Source organism: Callionymus lyra, chromosome 10 (genome assembly GCF_982586985.1).
Source record: "Callionymus lyra chromosome 10, fCalLyr1.hap1.1, whole genome shotgun sequence".
Classification (NCBI taxonomy): Eukaryota; Metazoa; Chordata; class Actinopteri; order Syngnathiformes; family Callionymidae; genus Callionymus; species Callionymus lyra.
The window spans coordinates 25264322-25283877 of record NC_141827.1 but is presented as its reverse complement, the minus strand read 5'-3'; the positions used below and the strand labels follow the sequence as shown (position 1 = coordinate 25283877).

General features: G+C 36.8%; 1 protein-coding gene across 1 annotated transcript; it reads right to left on the bottom strand.

Annotated features, from left to right (window-relative positions):
* Positions 1–1508: 1508 nt before the first annotated feature.
* Positions 1509–18152, bottom strand: slc6a1b (solute carrier family 6 member 1b). Its single transcript, XM_087800349.1, has 15 exons — positions 17739–18152; positions 16640–17029; positions 16249–16380; positions 16072–16172; positions 15593–15702; positions 14936–15068; positions 13079–13213; positions 11604–11707; positions 11107–11231; positions 10846–10958; positions 10637–10768; positions 8315–8417; positions 7366–7466; positions 7112–7279; positions 1509–3727 (listed from the first exon to the last, which is right to left on the bottom strand). The coding sequence occupies exons 2-15, from the start codon at positions 16884–16886 to the stop codon at positions 3614–3616; spliced, it is 1818 nt and encodes a 605-aa protein (XP_087656475.1). The 5' UTR covers positions 16887–17029; positions 17739–18152; the 3' UTR covers positions 1509–3613.
* Between the last annotated feature and the right edge of the window lie 1404 nt (positions 18153–19556).

Below are 19556 nucleotides of genomic sequence, written 5' to 3'. Positions count from 1 at the left end.
AAAGTATCACCTTCGTTTTGTGAAAAACTAAAATAGTCAGTCACTTCACAACTATACATACACAATGTCTGCATCTTTAGAATATGCGTAACGATGACATGTGCATGTATTAAATTGAAAAGTTAAATGTAGGATTTTGAATGTTGTATCTCCACATGATGGCTTGGTTAGGTGAATATATCTGAGGTTACAGCGAGGTTGGAGGAAACTAGTAAAATAGTTAACTAGTAAAATAGTTGACTAGTAAAAAAAACTGACTTTGTCACACATACAATTTATCCCCTTTAATAGACACAAATCATTTTGGTCAGTCTTGACAATTTTCTTAGCATGAATGGAGGGTTTTACTTTACCACATGCAATCGTAAATCAGCATCTCAATTGGGAAAAAATAAGGTTGAAAACTGCTCTTGAATTACTAAAATGCATGATGCGTTAATACTGTTTTTATTGTAAAATAACTACCAGGAAAATAATTAAGATATAGTGACATCGACATATATATACCAATAATAAAACATTTTTGTTTGTATGTCTGTTCCGAAAATAACTGCACGTATGTATTTTAATAAAGATTGGTTGATAACAAAAATACTAGAAAAAGGATGATTACATTTCATATGAATTTTGTAAGTTTTTGAAGACTTTGTTATTGACTCGAATGACTTCTAACTGCTGCTGTGCATCCTTTAGAACAAACAACAACATGACACCAATCGAATATTGTTAGTGTTTTTTTCAGACCTCTGAAAATTGTAAAATGCTGGAGCTCAGTTGTTGGTTTCTTCATCTTTGTCCAAAAAGACCTAAAATATTTTCAGGCTTATAATCTCCTTCTCAAAGTCTTTACTTACATTAAAACACGTTGCAAGTGTCGGTGCACCTGCAAATTTGGTGATAGCCCAGTAGCTTCCACTAAAAACAATCTTAAAATATATAATTATTGACGTTTTTCTGAACAATTTCTCATGTTAAAGCTTCAATACAAGATGGATATTACAAACAAGCATTTGGGTGTTTATAAGTGTGTATTTTTGCATGAAGATGAATACAAAGACAACTGAGGTCCACTGGGAAATGGACTTACATTTAAACTCTAAAATGGAACAGGTTACTCTGAAAATAATACCAACCCTTAGTCGACATGAGGGTTAGTAAAAAATGAGTGAAATTGAATTTTGAGTCAACTATCACTTTAGGATCCTCGCCCATACTCATAAAAAGCAGTCATTGAGTTTATAGAACGGAAGTTACGTTCAACCAAAGTAACATTGTGCCTTTATTAAGCTTTGTGCTACTACAGGACTAAGAACTAAACGTTAGTTTCAAACTCTGCCTTAGCAATAAATAGAAAGACTTCAAGATCAATTTCAGGATTTGGTGCCTTATTTACACCTAAGACGGATGGTTCAGCACTTCAACAGAGCCCTACGACTTATTCAGCAGTGATTCAAACAGGATTTAATTCTGGTGCAGAAACACAATGAAAACACACATCAGCCACATCGGAAATTATAATCTATAGATCTTTATTTAATTTGCAGATAACATATATTGCAATCATGCTTTTCCATATCAACACCATCTAAAGACATTTATTATATTTTTTTACATATAATATTTTACATTAGGCCCAAGATACAGCTAGAAATATACAAAACAATATTCTCTGACTAAACATTTCTATTACATTATTTGCATTATTATCTCCATTGTTACTCTATACTGTTATCGTATTTGTTCTATTTTTTTTTCTTCTTGCAGTTGAGAGAAATGTGTGCTTAATGTGCTGAGATATATTATTGCGGAAAAAAATACACCTTTTTGTTCAACAGTGAGACAAAATGAAATGGAAAGGAAAAAAATCAGGTTGTACAGACATTCACAGATACATGGATTACACAGTTTACAACATCATTCAAGAGAGATAATTTTCGGAATGGTAACTTTGTACAAAATTTACTCAACCTCCATTTTTTTTTGTCATTACACATTTGAATTTACATATCTTTGAAAAGAAAAATATAAATAAACTGGACTGATACAACCTGATTTCTGACGCCCGTAGCTGCCACAGAAGCAAATCTGTCGTTTTACAGTTACGTTTGTGGTCTCTCGTGATGTCTACAGTTAGATGGTTTAGTATTGCCAAACAGACGTGATATGTAACAATAGGTTTCTCTTTACCCTGTGAAAAGGAGTAGATTCACTGGTGTTGGCCTACATCTGGCTTTATCCTGATGTCTGAAATTTAACAGTACACTCGCCAGCCTTTTTTTTTTTTCCTCTCCCTCACTGAGCCAAAAAACGTTTCCCTTTTCAGCCATGGGATATAAACACATAAAGCCTCTTCTGGTCGAGGCTTTTATAGTACACTTACAAAAGGACTGAACGGAGCAAAATGGCACATAAAAAGGGAGGCAACACTTTGGATGAATTCTCTTCCCAAATATGTGACTTTCTTTCCACACTGGGTTGCTGTCATGATTCGTCGCTGCGTAATGTAGAATATTTATATTTGATTTGAAAATTGAAGGATTCAGAATTTGGTTGCATCTACCTTTCTTTTTTTTTTTCCTGAGGAGTGGGTTACTAAAAGAGACAAGTAAACAGTCAGAAAGTTAGCAGCTATTACATAAATCCAGCTAGTCGATTTGCCCTCCAAAATTAATTTTGACTATTAAAGGTGATATTTTTATAGATTCAATTGACCGCAGTGAGATTCCAACTTGTGCTTTTTTTTTGACTGGTGAGGCAAATAGACTTCTGATAGTCGAACTTCCACACCGATCTTCCAAACTGTGCTTGAAAGTGTTTGGTCCCTCTCATGATCACATATAGAAAAACAGCCTGAAGTTATTCTAGAAAAATGATTTTAACCATACAAAGTTCTGTAAAAAAAGAAACAGTCTCTTGATATGAATCCTAATGTTAATACTTGATGTTTAAGGTTGGACTCAAGATCAATTGTGCTTTTTTTTTTTTTTTTTAAGGTCGCCCCCAGATAAGGGTGGTAAACAAGATGCTCCTGCAGGGAAATGTGGTTTTGCTACGTAGTGTTTGACATAAAATAACAGATTTGGCTTCGCCTTTTGCACATTCCTATATTGTCTTTGCTTAAAATTGAACTCAATTTCTCGACAATGATGTATTTATTTCATATACAAGCATTTTTTTTTCATTTATTTGTACAGTAGTTGATGTTTAGTTTCCTAATATCTCCAAAGTAGCACACGACTAGTGCAGGCCTTTGATATTTAAATTAAATATGTAATATACAGTCATTTACTAAGTCACATTTGCTTCTCTAAAAAGACTAACTTCTTTTTCTTTTTTTTTTTGCATAATGAAAATTCATACTTACACAACAACGTCTCTGGATAGTTTTGTTTTTTTCTTTATATCTCTGTATTGTACAAACCAAAACAAACAGATGAAGAAAAATGAAGTGTAATCAGGTTGGTCTCACGTGTCCCCAGGAGGTAGGTGAATAAAAGCAGACATGGGCGTCTGGTGGTCGTTCCCAACCGTAATTACTATTCTTCTGGGTAGAGTGCCCGTCAGGCTATCGAGATAACGAAAAGGGCGGGTGTTTTTTTTTTTTTGTTTTATTTTAGATGTAAGCTTCCTCATTGGCAGGATTCTGGCTCTGGTTTTCTGTCTGCTGTTCCGGGCCATTTTCTTGAGCCTTGACCAGGACGACAGGCTTGATCATCATCCGCAGACGCTGGAACGGAGAAAATGATGATTGTTATTGCACAGATAATGATGATGTTTTACTGTTTTATTCTGTGCTAGCGTCTCGAAAATGTGGTCTTGAAGGCCAGCCAGTCAAGAGGCGGAGTTCAGATGGGCTGAATCATGATTGGTCGATGAAACCTAACCCTTAACATTTATGGTTCACCCAGGATTCACTTTCTACTCACCCTTATGTCGACTAAGGGTTGGGATTATTTTCAGAGTAATCTGTTCCTTTTTAGAGTTACAGCCAAAAATGTATGTTTATTTTATTGTAGCCACTGATTGTCTTCGTCATTATCTTCATCCAAAAAGACACTTCTAGGCTACTGTGGCAAATACATGCTAACTTGTCAGTCAAAGTCAAAGTCAAGCCCTTATTATGCAAATTCAGGAAAGATAATGAACATAAATCTAATCAAAAGGAAAACACCCTACTGTTTAGAAAGTATTGATCATTTAGGAGAATTCCATTAGGAAAATTGAGGTTTCTGACAATAACTAATATGGTTTCCATGACGCAAGCTTTTTTTGTTTTAATGCCTTTAATGTATATTTTCTGTCTGGGTATTTCTGGGTGTGTCCTTGACTTTTATGGGCAGGCAACCCTCAAGTTGAACTTGAGCTTTTGGAACTTAAGCACAGATACAGTTTTTTAAAACTGGATATTGCCTCTTGGTCTCATTAAGAGATAGCTTTCAATGACCTTTTTAGTCCAGTGACATCGGCTGATAATCATGCTATTAAAGCTTTTTTTTTTTTTTTTTTTTTCGGTTTATAATATTTGTTCAGACCAACAGAGACCCCAGTTTCAAAGAAGCCACCAAGAAACCCAATACCAACAACTATACCATCTTTTTTCAAAGCTCTATCTCAATACACAAAAGAACCATCACAACAATATGTAACAACTGCAGGAATCTAGTCTTAATCCATTAGTATTTTAACATGTTGTTGATCTTTAATTCCTTTGTGATGCTTCACATCGTAAAACACTACAGTACTTGTATTCATTATTAATTTTTACTTCTTAAATTAACGTTGATGTTTGGTGAACGTGTGTCTTGGAGAAATGGATGCTTTAATTCTTCTGAAACAATTGAAGAAACAACAGAAACAAGCTTTGTAGTCTGGATAAATATTCGTTCACCTCTGTCTCAAGAAACTTATGTTTGGTCAGGGCCTGATAGAGGGTGGCTACCTTTGTTCAGGAACCTTTAAACCATCATTAATCACCGGGTTCTTCATGACAAATTGGAACCAAATAATTGATTCGAACTCTGATAACTTCTGATAAATCATGAGAAAGAACAACACAAAATACTTTCATTCTCATTGTATTATAGTCAAATGATTGAAGGTTCTCTCGTTGTACAGAAACATTTTCTTGAATAAAGAAACAACTTTTCAGTTATAAAAGAAATTGTTTTTTAGTCAAGCACTTTTATTTTTATCTATTTTCTTTGCAAATAAAAAATTGCCGTTTTTTGTTGTTGCTCGAGTTGACAGTGCCCCCCCCCCAAAAAAAACAAAAACGTATGTGAAAATAATTTTAAATAAAAGGTCAAGAAAGATCACATTAGGACGACACTTTCTTGGCAAATGTCTGATTCTATTGGTCTTAATTATTAATTACTATATATAAAACATTTGTTATCCATTATTCAACTAATGAAAGCACCATCTAAATGAATGTAATGATAAAACTATTATGTCATTTTATAATAATTGTATCCAATTCTAAGTCCAAACAATTGATTCATGAGAAAAAAAATAAAAAATATCTTGTTTTAGGTTTAAATGTGAGTCATTCATCTTGTTAATGGTCCTTTCAAGACTTATAGCAAATGTTGGCACTCTGTATTTTCTACTGGTCAAGTTATAGTTGGGCATTTTTTGCTTGTTTTCTAGAGCAAGGATTGAGTCAGCATATAGTACTTTTGTCACTGTTCAAATATTGGTGTTAAGTATCTTACAAGTTGGAATTGAATTTATGTTTGGGTCCCAAACTCAACGCAACAAGGAGGTGAGTAAACACATCTGCATCTCATCGAAAGAATCAGCCTCATAGATTGATGACTACAAAAGACACTGCAGTGCAAGTAAGGCACAAAAACCCAACACCAGACAGCTGTAACTCTGGAAATGGTTTGAACTTTAAATCGAACATCTGAGTACAGGCTGCATTTATTCTAAGTGCTTGAGAAAGTCAGCGGCCGACTGAGAGCAGGGCTCTAATCAGCCGACTGATTGCTACAATTAGCCGCTGCTGTACGATCTGACACCTGCACATCGACTCTGACAGCCTCCACTGCTCTGCCTGCAATTATGACCCATCCAGTGTGTCAGCGCAGCCTTTACCGCTATATCTGTCACCATGGACTCAATAGATGCTGGCGGCGCATTAGATGTTTCAACACATTTGTTTCTTCGTCTGCAGATGTAAGAAGATGTAACTGGAACATTGATTAATCGACGGTACGCTAAAACTCAAATGAACGTAGAGTCTTTTGTTGCTCAATATGATTGGTTTCAAAAAAAATTAAAGAAAGGACAATAATCTTAAGAAATACTTCATAATATAATCATTTCTTTAGTGAACTTCGACAAAATTGTGTTCCTTTATACTTCCCATTTAACAAATTAAAATAAAAAAACAGTATAGTATAGAACACACATGACGAGTAGAAAACACACTATTTCAGACAAAAATACAAGATTAATATTTACCTTTTTCATTGTCACCCAGAAGTGATTTTTACAGTGACAGTAACTTGATAGCAGGAAGCTGGGATAACAACTATAGCATTCAGTTTAAAAATAAACATCAATTTAAATGATAATCATGTCATTATTTTTTCTTTCTTAGTTTCATAATATATTCTGCTTTATTGGCTTTTGAGCGGAACATATCTAGCTAACAAAAAGAGAGGGTAAATCAAATCAAATTTCCCTGAAAACACTTTTTCTTGAGATATAATCTTGGTTACCATAACCACACCCACTCTGCTGTGATTTGTCAACTATTGAGGTTTGTCACCATGCATCATCAAGCCTGTAAGTCTTCACCTCCAAGAGACTTGTTGTATAAACAAAGCAGGCGTGGCTGGAGAAGGAGTGAAGCCATTATTACATCTTAATAGACTCCCCTCTCGTAACCTCTCATTCGCCGAGATTTTATAACAACATTTTATAATATTAAAAAAACATATGCCTAGTTTCCCAAAAGACATTTCCCAAAGGATCAATCAAGTCATTATGTATCTATCAATGATCTAGAGCTCATGAAATGGTCAGGCACCAAATACACCAGATTTCGTTGATTAACCCAAAGCAGTTGAAGAACATAATTGTAATGTTTGTTTCTACTCACCTCTTTGTATGTGCCTTTGAGGGTCAGGAACATGTAGACCATATAGCCAGGGATGAGAATCATGGAAGAGAGAGCCATAAGCCATCCGACTCCCTGACCCCAGGCCGGGAACACGTATTCACCCAGCTTCAGCGGAACCATTTGCACAGCACTGAAAATGAACACTCCCTGTCAAGGTGAAAAAAAACTTCTTGTTTAGGCACAGACATGGATGTAGAGAAATTTCAAAGATAGGTTGATGGTTTGATACTTACAGCTACAATGAGTGGGGTGAAAACACACCAGCAGGCCTTCCACCACATACAGGGCCTGTAGCCGATCATTTCTTCAATGTTGTCGTAGAATTTGTTCACACCTTTGGGTAAAGATCATATTAAAATAACAAAAAGAAAGGAAGGAATAAAAGGATTCATAACAAAATAATACACATTTAGTGAAGCTCTGAAGTTCCATCTGGATCCAAGATGGTTTTGAAGGAATATAAAATTACGAAACCCAACATAGAGCTGAGTCACTTAATGTAACCTCTTCACTGTGGCTGTGGTGTGTTTTTATACATTCCGCATTATTTTAGGGTTGCTAATTGCCTTCAAGGCTGTTTCTCCTAAGCTTTAAAATGATCTTCCTCTCTCTTTGCACTTGATGGAGTCTACTGACTCTTTCAAGGAACATCTTAAGACTTTCTTATTCGTGCAGGCTTTTCCCTACATTTTCTGGGACTCTTGTGTTGTTCTCGGTGTTATCTTGATCTTTTTGGTATATATTTTTTGAGTATTTTTTTTATTTTTTATTGTTTAAGCGCTTTGTGACCCTGGTCTAGAAAAGCGCTCTATAAATAAAAATTACTTACTTACTTACTTACTTACATTGGTTTATTGATATGATGATTTAGAATGATTCAATGATCATAAATAATTAAATAAAAAATGTTTTAACTTAACCAATTAGATTTAGGTGGAATCAGCATTCAGGGTCTGCGAGATGACAAGCAGATTTAGGCTAAAGGCAACATTGTAATATTGACATGGCTTCCGCACCGAAACAGGCCGTTAAATAAAAAACTATAGAATAAAAATGTACTTTTTTTCAACGTAGATATTTGCAAATGTGACAAGGTCAGGACATTTATTAAAACACACTTCTATGTCTTGCATCAATGACAGGTACTACACATATGTGTGATATTATCTCCAGGTAACCCACCATAGAACCATGAAATGGAGATGCACTCGAAGAAGACCAGGAAGAGCAGAGACATTCCACTAGCAGAGTAGTAGTCAAATAGCTTGAAGACATATAACCCCCCCTGCGAAAGGACAGAAGAGCAAAAAACCATTAGACGACACAATAATGAGAGAGATTAGAGGGAGGGAGAAAACACACAAGAAGCAATTACAGTACTGGACATTGCCAAACCGGTCAAGTGGAATAATGTCAAGGGCGAGAGCACCAGTAGTCGTGGCTGTTGAGGTCTTAATAACGGGGCCACGAGACTCTTTTGTGGAAGTGAACGTGGATAGAGCAGCAACATCTTGGAAACATTTCTTGTCTGCTGACAAATACAACTGGAAGTCTGCTGAGGTAATTAATCAAATCCCTTCTGCAGCTTCATATCTAAATAGAAGTGATGATGGAAGCAGCTTCGTAAAGCCCGCTGGTGCCAGTTTCATGATGGGTATCTGGTGTGGCAGCAAAGAAGGACAATTCGGGTCTTCAAGTGTCAGTGGCAGACATGACCTTGGCCTGCAGAGCTTTTTATTTTTAATCCATGGCTAGAACTGGGAATACAAAGTGTCCTTCATGGAACTTTCTTTCTTTTGTGTTTTATTGGTAATCTTTCAATTACAACATACCTTTAAAATTAGTATTAGATGTACTTTTTTTTTTTAATATGTGGTATACTTATTCAACCCTTTCTTCGAATAACCCTTCCAGGTTGATTTGATTACTTCAAAGCTGGAATGACACAACTTTTTTTTAAAGAAACATTCAGTAAACACTAGAAACTCAAATCATGAAATGTCATTTTTTGCCATGCAATATTTATGTAGCCGGCAGCCTCAAACTCTTACAATTTAGTATCTATAACTTAAATTCTCTTTTGATATAGATGAGAAATATTTTTTGTCCAACTCCATTTTTCAGTAGTTAACCAATTATGAAGTAATTGAAAACTTATAATTGGTTTTAAAAAAAAATGTTAATCCTTGAAATCCTCCGAAAGTGTGGGAACTAAACATTCTTTTTTTTTATCAATAACTCCTCAGCAAAATGTATCTTTTAAAACCATGCAAAGGGCAGAAATCATCCATTAAAACAGATATCACGCGCATAGATAATCTACTATTTCCTTCCCAATAAACAAACAAACATCTATTGGCCAAAGCAAACATACTGTTGGAATATGATGATGTATTAAACATGATCTCTAATCGAGTCCACCAATTCATTTTATGTATTTCATGCTGTAAATACATTGTTAATCATCTTTGGTTCTAATTCAAATCCATAAATTCACAAAACACAGCATGTGCTTAATTTCTATTCATATCATGACCTATGACGTGTCCAAGCTTTGTTCATCTCAAGGCCATTTTAAGAAAAGATCAGCTTTTAAGAAATAAATTAATCTGGAAAAATGAACTACAAGAAAGTGTATACATGTTTGTGCTCAACTAACTGCAGGGATGCGCTTAGTTATTATCATTCAGTTACAATAAAGGGCAACTAAAGTGTTGATTTAAGTGCCTCTTAAATGGATCTTGGACTTATATTATACTCATCAGTATGTGTCTGTCTGTACAAAACCTTTTCAGTGAAATATTTACATTAGAAAATGTGCTTAAGCTCTGTCCACTGAAAACAGTTGGTTTAACCCAATACTATGGCTGCAAAATATATTTTTTGGGGGCATTTTCATCAGTTTGTGGTTCTTTAAAATGAATAAAAGATTTGATTTTGTGAGAAAGGGAAGCTGATGAACGTGACAACTTGGTAATAAGCCTAAACAATAAATAGACTCAAGGACTCATTCATTCCTCGGGCTATTAAATTGTACAATTCTGAGTTCGGGGGCAGGAGTGGAGTAAAAGTATCTGGATGTTCTGTTCTATGTTAATCTTTGTATCCTTTGTCTTTGTTGTTTTTCTTTGATCTACGTTCTTTGTCTTTAGACTTAGATTGTATCATCTTGTTCTTTCTCTTTATGTTCTTGTTTTTATTTTATTTTGATTTATTTTTTATGAAAAATTACTGTATTTTCTGTGGCTAAAAAACAATCAATAAAGTGTTACCTTACCTTACCTTAAAGAACAGGTGAAGGTGAGACAAGGACTACTATTTAAAATCGATTAAATAACTGACATAATTCATGTATTCGAGCCTTAGACATCTGCCCAAACGGTAGCAACAAAACAACAAGATCTGCGATATCAGTCAAATGAAGTTCCTTGTCATTTCCAAATGAATAACTCCCTGATGAGCACCACTAGATTGAAGCTCAATCTCAGATGTTGTCACACTTGCCTGGGTGATGTTGGACAGTCCAATGGCGTAGGAGATGACGCAAACAATGGCGATGAAGATCTCCCTGCGTTTTCTCAGAACATGTGGGAATTCATCCACCAGTGCAGTGATGAAGCCTTCCACAGTGCAGAACTAGGAAAGACATAACATGGTGTTACGTGTTGTAAAAACACGATTGTATTCTTATGTAAACAGTGACTTGTGATCACCTGACTGTCAATTCCCAACATCAGCAGCATGGAGAAAAAGAGGATCGCCCATAGAGGGGATACGGGTAGCTGGGTGACGGCCTCAGGATACGCCAGGAAAGCCAGCCCAGGTCCTGGCAAATATGAAGTCGATGAAAAAACAGTCTAATCCAGAAAGTTTCAAACAAGTCGTGGCTAATTTTTCTGTTTTCCTTAAAGCATAGCAATCCAGGCAATTTAACCTGTTATCACGATCGGGTTTCAACATTGATTTGCAATTACCTGAGGCTGCCACATCTTCGATTGACCGCTTTGTTACGTTGGCCATGAATCCTACGATGGAGAAGATGACAAAGCCGGCGAACATGCTGGTGAAGGAGTTGATGCAGCAGACAATAATAGAATCTCTGTCCAAGAGAGACAAAGCAGAAGCCAGCTATTGTCACGCTTATATCAATTCCTTATCAACCCGTCACACATTGTCGAGAGGGATGGGGAGGGGGGGGGGGGTAAGAGAGGGGGAGATGGGGAGACATTTTGAATCCAGCCAGAATTTCACTCTTTTGAATGATGGAAAGGTTTATATTTTTGAGCTGCAATTGACAGACACCAATCTCATGCTCACTGTGGTTTTTTACCCTAGAATGTGATATCCACAGCCCGAAAAAAAACAGCCCAAAATGGTTTATTGTGTCACGAAGTAAGGTTCAATAGGATCCCCCAAAATAAACAGCCAAATTGGCAGGTGATAAGAAAAGGGGGAAATGAACCTCAAGTACCTATAAACGTTGTTATTGAAGGTATTGTAGCTGCCGAGAGCAATCAGGGAACCTAATCCCAGCCCATAGGAGAAAAAGATCTGAGTGGCAGCGTCAAGCCAGACCTGCAACACACAAAAAAGCACAATTACTACACACAAATGTGCTTTTTCAACCCTTGGCATCTTTATACAGAGCTTTTTCCTTCATTTTTCATCTTATTTTAATGAATTTTTAAATCATTACATCTTAACCTGAACATGTTGTCAGTCCGAAAAAATCTTCATATCCATTTCTGGCTCAACTGTTCGTCAAATTACTTGGAAAAGAATGAACAGATATTAAATAATATCGAAGATAATAGGAAATGTTTACGCATTTATTTTATAGGGCAGATGATTCTGCATGTTCAGGCTTATGCTGATGCTATGGATGTAGAGCAACGAGTTGAATTGCATTATGGGTGATGCGCAACAGAAGATTGTGCTTTAAGTCTACATATTCTTATCAGTCAAACTTCATATTCAAATGTAATCACTTGTAAGAATCATACAAGTTAATGTGTGCCATCGGACTTTGAGTTTGAAAATGTACATTTTATTTGTTTGCCGTCTATTTACATTAATATATTCAGTGTAAAATCCATAAAAAAAGAAATCGAAAAAAAAATCTATTGAGTGTAAACAATTCAATGTTAAAATTCAATGAAAAATAAAATACAATGTAAATAAATTCAGCAATCCATCCCTGATGTTGAGCTGCGACATTACCCAATAGGTCACAGGAAGATGGAGTGAGCCAGAGTAACTAACACGTGTGATCCTGCATCGATGAGTCTCTTTAATTTGTTTGCCTTCGTAACATTGAATATTAGATATTACTCGACAAATTGCACATCATTTTTTTTACACTGATTTTTTGTTATTGTTGAGTTTTTACATTGTTTTTTTGTTCACATTTGATTGATGAATTCCTTTCACATATTGAACTTTTACGTGCATTGAAAAAAAAAACACAACAGTGCTTGAAATGTAAGTGTCAAATGCACATTACTCAAGATATTCAACTGATGAGATTAGCTGGTTCTGCACATGACATCTCAATATGGGTCAGGTTGTAAACAAAGCCTGGTCAAGTTCATCACCACTGACTTGTGACTCGTCCAGCCTCACCTGACTAAAGTGTTTACATGTTGTTTGTGTTAACCTAATTAGGGCCGACACATGTCTGACCTCTTCAAACTCCTGCTAATGGTGGTGAAGGTTCATGTTAATGTTCTCGATCCTGGTTGATCCAAACCAGGTTCACTTGCTAGAGCCAAGGCTATGAATTATACATTTATAACACTCGTTATCTCAGGGTCAAAATGACCCGAAGACCCGAAAACAAATGTGTTTGTGGTATTTTAAATACCATGTTTTTTATAATAATCATGTACAATACAGGTGATTTATTTCATTTGGATTATTGGGTGTATTTTTGTGAAGCTGGTGTACCTCGGACTCCTTCAGTTTCTCAAAGTTGGGTGTGATGTAGAAGAGGACTCCGTCCATGGCTCCAGGGAGAGAGATGCCACGACAGAAGAGGATGAACAGCATGAAGTACGGATACGTGGCCGAGAAGTACACCACCTGCAAGTCCAGACAACAAGGTCTCACACTTTGATTGGCTTCGTAACACAAGCAGAAAAGGGAAGTGTGTTGCTCCTGTCATCTTCAACAGTATTACTGGGGCATCGCCATCCAAGCTCCGCACGGTGACCCAGTCAGCCCTTCCCCAGAGGCGAGATGACCCCAGAGCGACTGGGCTCGTCAGACATCCACAGCTCCATTTTCTTTCTTATCTGGGCTCAATTTGCACCAGGCTATTAAAGGACACACACTTCCAACAATCCTGAATTTCATCAGCTCATATCAGTTTGGCTCTTGAGTCGAGATCGTGATGTTTGTGGTGTTAAAAACCTAATGTTGAACGTTGGGTTGTTTCTTACTTATGAAACTCACAGAGCTAAATTTATGCTGTGTTCCGGGCCAGTACTTGACGCAACATATAGCAGTGAAGAGGGAGTGGGTAGTACTTTAAACTGTGAGGCTGGTTTCATATTGAAAGTTGGACAAAACATTTCTTTACTGAGATGAGACAATTGGATATTGGTAATTATCACCTTAGATTTAAATCCTTAACAGAGAACTTATCGAACAACTAATCTGTTACTATTATTATTTAGCATTATTATCAAAGAACTGGTTTCAATTCAGTCGTTACATTCACGTTTCAAATGTACATCATTTATGTGAGTCAAATCAAGGGAGGAAAGAGCAGAAATTTCCTCAGAATCCTCTTCTAGTTCCTTAAGAACACAAATAAGCATCACGTTGTCTTGGGTCTGTCCAGAGGCCTCCCCCCTTTTCCCAAGATACCCTTACTAGGGAGCCGTCCTATAGAATATCTTGCAAATCTCAAGGTTGTGAGCAGTGGTGCTACTTTGAGTCTCTTAGGAAGAAACCCTACTGAGAAAAGTATCTGTTATCTCGTTCTTTTGTTCATTATTACAAAGTTCATGGGCAAGTGAAGTGGGAGTAGAAAACGTCAACAGACTGATACATCTGTAAATCAACTGGACCACATAAAATACACTTCACAGATACACTTGAATGTACTCACTAGTTAACTAACTACAATAAGACCAGGTCATGTCTAAGCATTGCAAACCGAGTCTTTGCATTTTTATCTTTCAACTGTTTTGGTTAGAGAAAAAAAAATGGGTATCACAATATATAAAAAAAAGAACGTCAATAGCTGCTGAAGAATGTGTTTAGTAATAAGGAAAACAATAAACACATTTCATTTCATTATTATTGAAATTAAATTTGTTATTTGACATTGCGATGGTGATTGCGTAACACGGTTGAATACAGGAATGACGTGGTGAGTTTTTCTTATCCTGTCGAGTCAGTAATGCGGGACATTATTTCAGGTTCATTAAAAACAGTAAATAAAGATAAAGCTTCTTCTAGTCGACTTCTCTCTCGCTGACAACTCATTTAAAAATAATTAAAGGATTATAAAACAACATTTAATTGAAAAACAGGGTTGAATACGTTTCATAAATTGGTTTATATAAAGGTCATACAAATGACGTCTGCCTGGATTGTGCTGACGTCTGTCGATAGATTGAGTGTCATTAAGGTTTTATGGAAATTATTTAAGGCTACTTAAACATAAACCAACAATGTCAACAGCTCCCTCAGAGGCCACTGTAGCTTAGCAACATGTTTTGACAATGAAGGCAGGAGGAGGGGCGTCTATATCTGACAGTCTACATTACACCTTTACTGATCTTTTTGACTCACTTTTCCAGTCCAGGCGACTCCCTTCCAGATGCAGAAGTAGACGAGGACCCAGGCAATGGCGAGCGTGATGGCCAGTGGAACTCTGATCTCTCCCGGTTTATCCAGGCCGTCGGTCAGCTGGTGCATGTTACGTCTGCGGGGAGAGCGTTCAATGCAGTGACACAGTCTGCACTCCAAAGTGGAGCAGGGTCATTTTTACACAACCGGTGCCGGAGCTCTTGAAAATGAAAAATCTATTTAGGAATAAAATAATCAACCAATAAATTATTGTTTCTCAATTACATAATGCATGTTTTAACGTTTTTAAGTTAATAATCCTCACGCTTTAGCCATTTTTATGATATTGGACAATATCTACATGTCTAGATAGAATTAGCACCTAAAGTATACGTTCACATTTTAATATATTCTAATTAAATAATTATATATTTCTTACATCAAGTCTAGATTCATGTTTTACATTCCACCCTGTTACAAAGACCCTGTTTCTTTAAGTGGTAACAGAGATGGCAGATGATCACTCAAACCCTCGTCGGAGCCAAGGCTCCCAGCAACACAATTTGACATGATTATTTTCCAGCAGGTTTGATTGACCGTGGCACAACTTTTAGCAGACATTCTTTCTTTTTTTTTTATCACGTTGTTCTTGCGGCTTACTCCCAAAACTCCACCACAGCACTGGTCAGGTTGGTGGTGTCTGGAATGCTGTAGTTGGTGTAGCAACGCTCTGTATTCCAAGGATTGCCACAGGTTTGCCATGGCAGTTCCTGAAAATGAAAGAGAATTAAAAATAAATAAATAAACCAAAGAGAATGCTGTTTTTTCTCTCCCCCCCCCCACCACCACTTGGACTCCTCTCCCACTCTCTCTTGCTTGCTCTCTCTTTCTCTTATTGTCAGGCAGCCAAGCCCATGATGCTCATTTGGGACATTGAGATTTCATGCTTCTCTCAAAGGATTGAATGACTCATCGCCATTTATCAATACCTTGTGTAAAGCGCTAATTATGTGGGAAAGGAAGTAATAAATGTCATAGTGTGTTAAGAGCTGTGCCGTCTTGTGTAAGAGAGTTGGCATCCTGCAACCATATACATGCTCCTCAACCATGTTTTGCCATGTCCTGACCGAGATACTCACAGCAGTGAAGGAATTGTACAAGTAGTAAAGAGCCCAAGAGATGATGACAATGTAATAGATATTGAGCCAGAATGAGAGAACAGCAGCGGCCAAACCAACACCTGGAAAAAAACAAAAACAACAAGGAGATTGTCAATTTGTGTCCGTCTTTATTTGCGGATAAAAACCATCATTTACCTTTGAAAATTGGCGCCAGTTTCCACACTCCCAGCCCACCAACAGAAGTGTACTGACCGAGCGCCGTCTCGAGAAAGAACAACGGCATGCCAGCGAATATCAGGGTCAAAAAGTAGGGAATCAAGAAGGCCCCTGGATGAGATTTAAGAGGTAAAGATGCGTCAGTTAAAATTCACCCTGAAAAAATGTATTTCAATTCGAATTTATTTTAATTGTTTTGCTCATTTAGATTACGGCGCGCGGAGCCGGCAGTCGGCGCGCAGGCTTCGGTGCGTAAATACGCACGAATACGCATCAGATACATTAAGATTGACTCGATTTAATAACATCCAAGAAAGCCATGTCACGTTGCGTCGTAGCCTTGAATAATTCCACAATAATCCAAAATTACCTCCTCCGTTCTTGCCACATAAATAAGGAAATCTCCAGACATTCCCGAGTCCGATTGCGTATCCCACACAAGACAGCAGAAAGTCAAATTTTCCACCCCACGTTTCTCTCTCCGGCGCATCCTTTTTCGTCTTCTGCACCTTCACCACCAGGGTTTTGGGTTTGTCGTTTGGTGTGGTGCTCGGGGCGTCGTTCACGGTCTCCGTTAAGACGTGCCCGTCTGTGGCTTTGGTCCCGTTCGTGGCCATGGTCGCGGTGGTGCGTTTTTGGTCCCGGCCAGTGGTTAACTCACGAGCTCGGGTTCTGGGATGAAGGCGTTTTTCAACCAAAATTCCTCGATGAGGTTTGAATGAAGAGGAATAATCTGGAACCTGGAGCGCAGACCCCGAATCTGAAAACAAAAATACACCCATTTTTTATTGTGGATTCAAAATAAATAATATATATTTTAAAAAGTGCAATTCTTTATTTTATTATAGTTATTAACACAATTCTACATTCCCAAATTCATTTTATTCACATTGTAGGTCGTTTTCATGTGTTTTTTCCTTCTTGTTTTTATTGAATTGTTTGTGTGCATAAATGTCTTTCTGGACTAAAGAACGCCGTTGCCCTCCGACCATCAAAACCACCCCCAAGGGATTGAATAAGACTTGTCACGCAATGACAATCACTTTTAATTGCCCGGAGTGAACGCATGTTAGTAGGAATTTAGAGTCTGCGCTCGTCCGTGATTTATTGTGAACTAAATCCAACGGGCCACTTCTCACATGATCCGGTACAAGAGAGAGGCATTTAACTGCCTAATGAATCACCTGGAGTGGCTCCGGGCACAAGAGCCCGAAAACACTCGAGTGGAAAAAGGACAATAAATGTAAATTCTCTTTGGACAGGTTGCGCTTCTTTTTGTGCGCGCATATCAATGGATGAGTCGCTTCAGAACGCGCTCATGAAAATATATTTCACTTAATTAAGTGATAAAAATATTTTCTACTTGTGAACATAAATGAATTAAATGAGTTGCTCAATTAAACACAATCGAATCATTCACTAAATAAAATAAACATTTTTTTTTTTAGAATAATCATAATACTACTTACAGTTCTCGTTCTGGTTCACCCGCTTGGAAAAAAAAAGAAAATCCAAAATCCACAGAGTAATTTCCTTGTTTCCTCGTATAAAATGAACTTTTTCTTGAGAGCGGATTTAGGGTCCTAGGAGTCGTGTTTGGCAGACAAAATGCGTCTTGGAGAGCGAGGTGCTGTCCTTAAAGGAGTGGTGCTGAAAGAGAGGAGGGCAGAGGAGACGGGGAAGAAGCCGTCTGACTTGGAGCGAGCAGGGACGTAACATGGAGCCTCACTCTCATCTACATAGCGTCAATGTCACCACAAAGTCGACCCTCCCCAACTCCAACATTTCCACCATTGAGATGGCAGCGGGTTTGAGAGAGGAGCATCCTCTTGTCTCAAGGTTTTATATCCTTACTCCTGCGTGTTTTTTTTTTTTTTTACATCAGCAAGTTTCTCTCTGCCCACCCTCTTACTCTCTCTTGAAGTCACTCCAAACATCAAGTGGACCACCGAGATTGATTTAAAGTTCTATTTATTTATTTTATAATTAAACAACCCCCCCACTCCCACACACCACAAGCCCTAAATCCAAAATAAAAATATATTTGAAGCCACTTGAAAACTTGTCAACTATTTTATGAGTTTATATTTATTTCAGTCTTTGATTATAAATATAAAACAAATCACTCATCCAAAATGTGTCCTTGGTTGGACTGAAGGGGCATCGTGGGCAGCACCTCTCACTCTACCCAGAAACTCTCTTTTGTGGAAATGTAAAAATTAGTTTTCTCCAATTGTCCTTCAACAAGAAGATATCCAGGTTCCATCCGATAAATAAAAAGGACTCACTTTAGATATGAATTTGTTTCTATTTACACCTAAATACATATTTGTCAATCTCAAGGCACCGGAGACAAATCTGGTCCACAAAGTCATTTTATGTGATTCCAATGACCTTGAAATGCATATTTTTTACTTGTAAAATTTAAATGTGTACTATTGTACAGTGTTCATCAGACCGTCTTCAGAGATTATAAATTAAAGTTTATCAAGAATAAATTTCTTGGTTCTGTTTATCCGTTGCTTAATTTGTTGTTTTATCTGATTTTATTATTTTATTATGTAATGATAACACAACAAATATTTTGTTTACACTGGCAATACAAGTTTCTGATTCTAATTCTGAGTAAAATTGATGGAAGATGGAGGAAGTTTTACACAGTGCGTCAAGAAGAAAATAGTGTTCTGTATTACGAGTCAAAGTCTGTTAGTGAAGGGCATTTATAATGGTCATTGATGACTCCCAGAACCAAAAGAAAGATACATTTTCTACGCAACTTGTGTGATTGAGTTTGATCTTCATGATGACGAAAACCCAGATGCGTCATCATGGTCTTACTCTATGTGTATTTGTCAGACTTGCTCATGATAGCAACAAGTACACCCAACAAAATATCAACCCAACACTTTTCCATAAGTTGATTTAAAATTACTAAGAGCAAACTCACAAATACTATTTCTAGGTTGAATTCTTTGATTGCTCGATGACACTTTGAAAAATCTCTTTATACACTTCCATATAGGTTATAGAGACCTTTTTATTTTAATTAACATCAACAACATATCATTTTTAGTATTCGTGTTTTCGAAAGATTGTAAAAACAAAGACAGTTGTATAGTGAAAATTGTTACTAGGTTATTTATTTCAAATAAAAATATTTAAAAAAAACATACATACTATACTATTCTTCATACATAATCAAACTAAGTATTTAACATTTGCCATCATTTATTTTGGCACTTTTCATCCAGCAAAAAGAAATAACATAAACTACTAAAAGGCCTCCC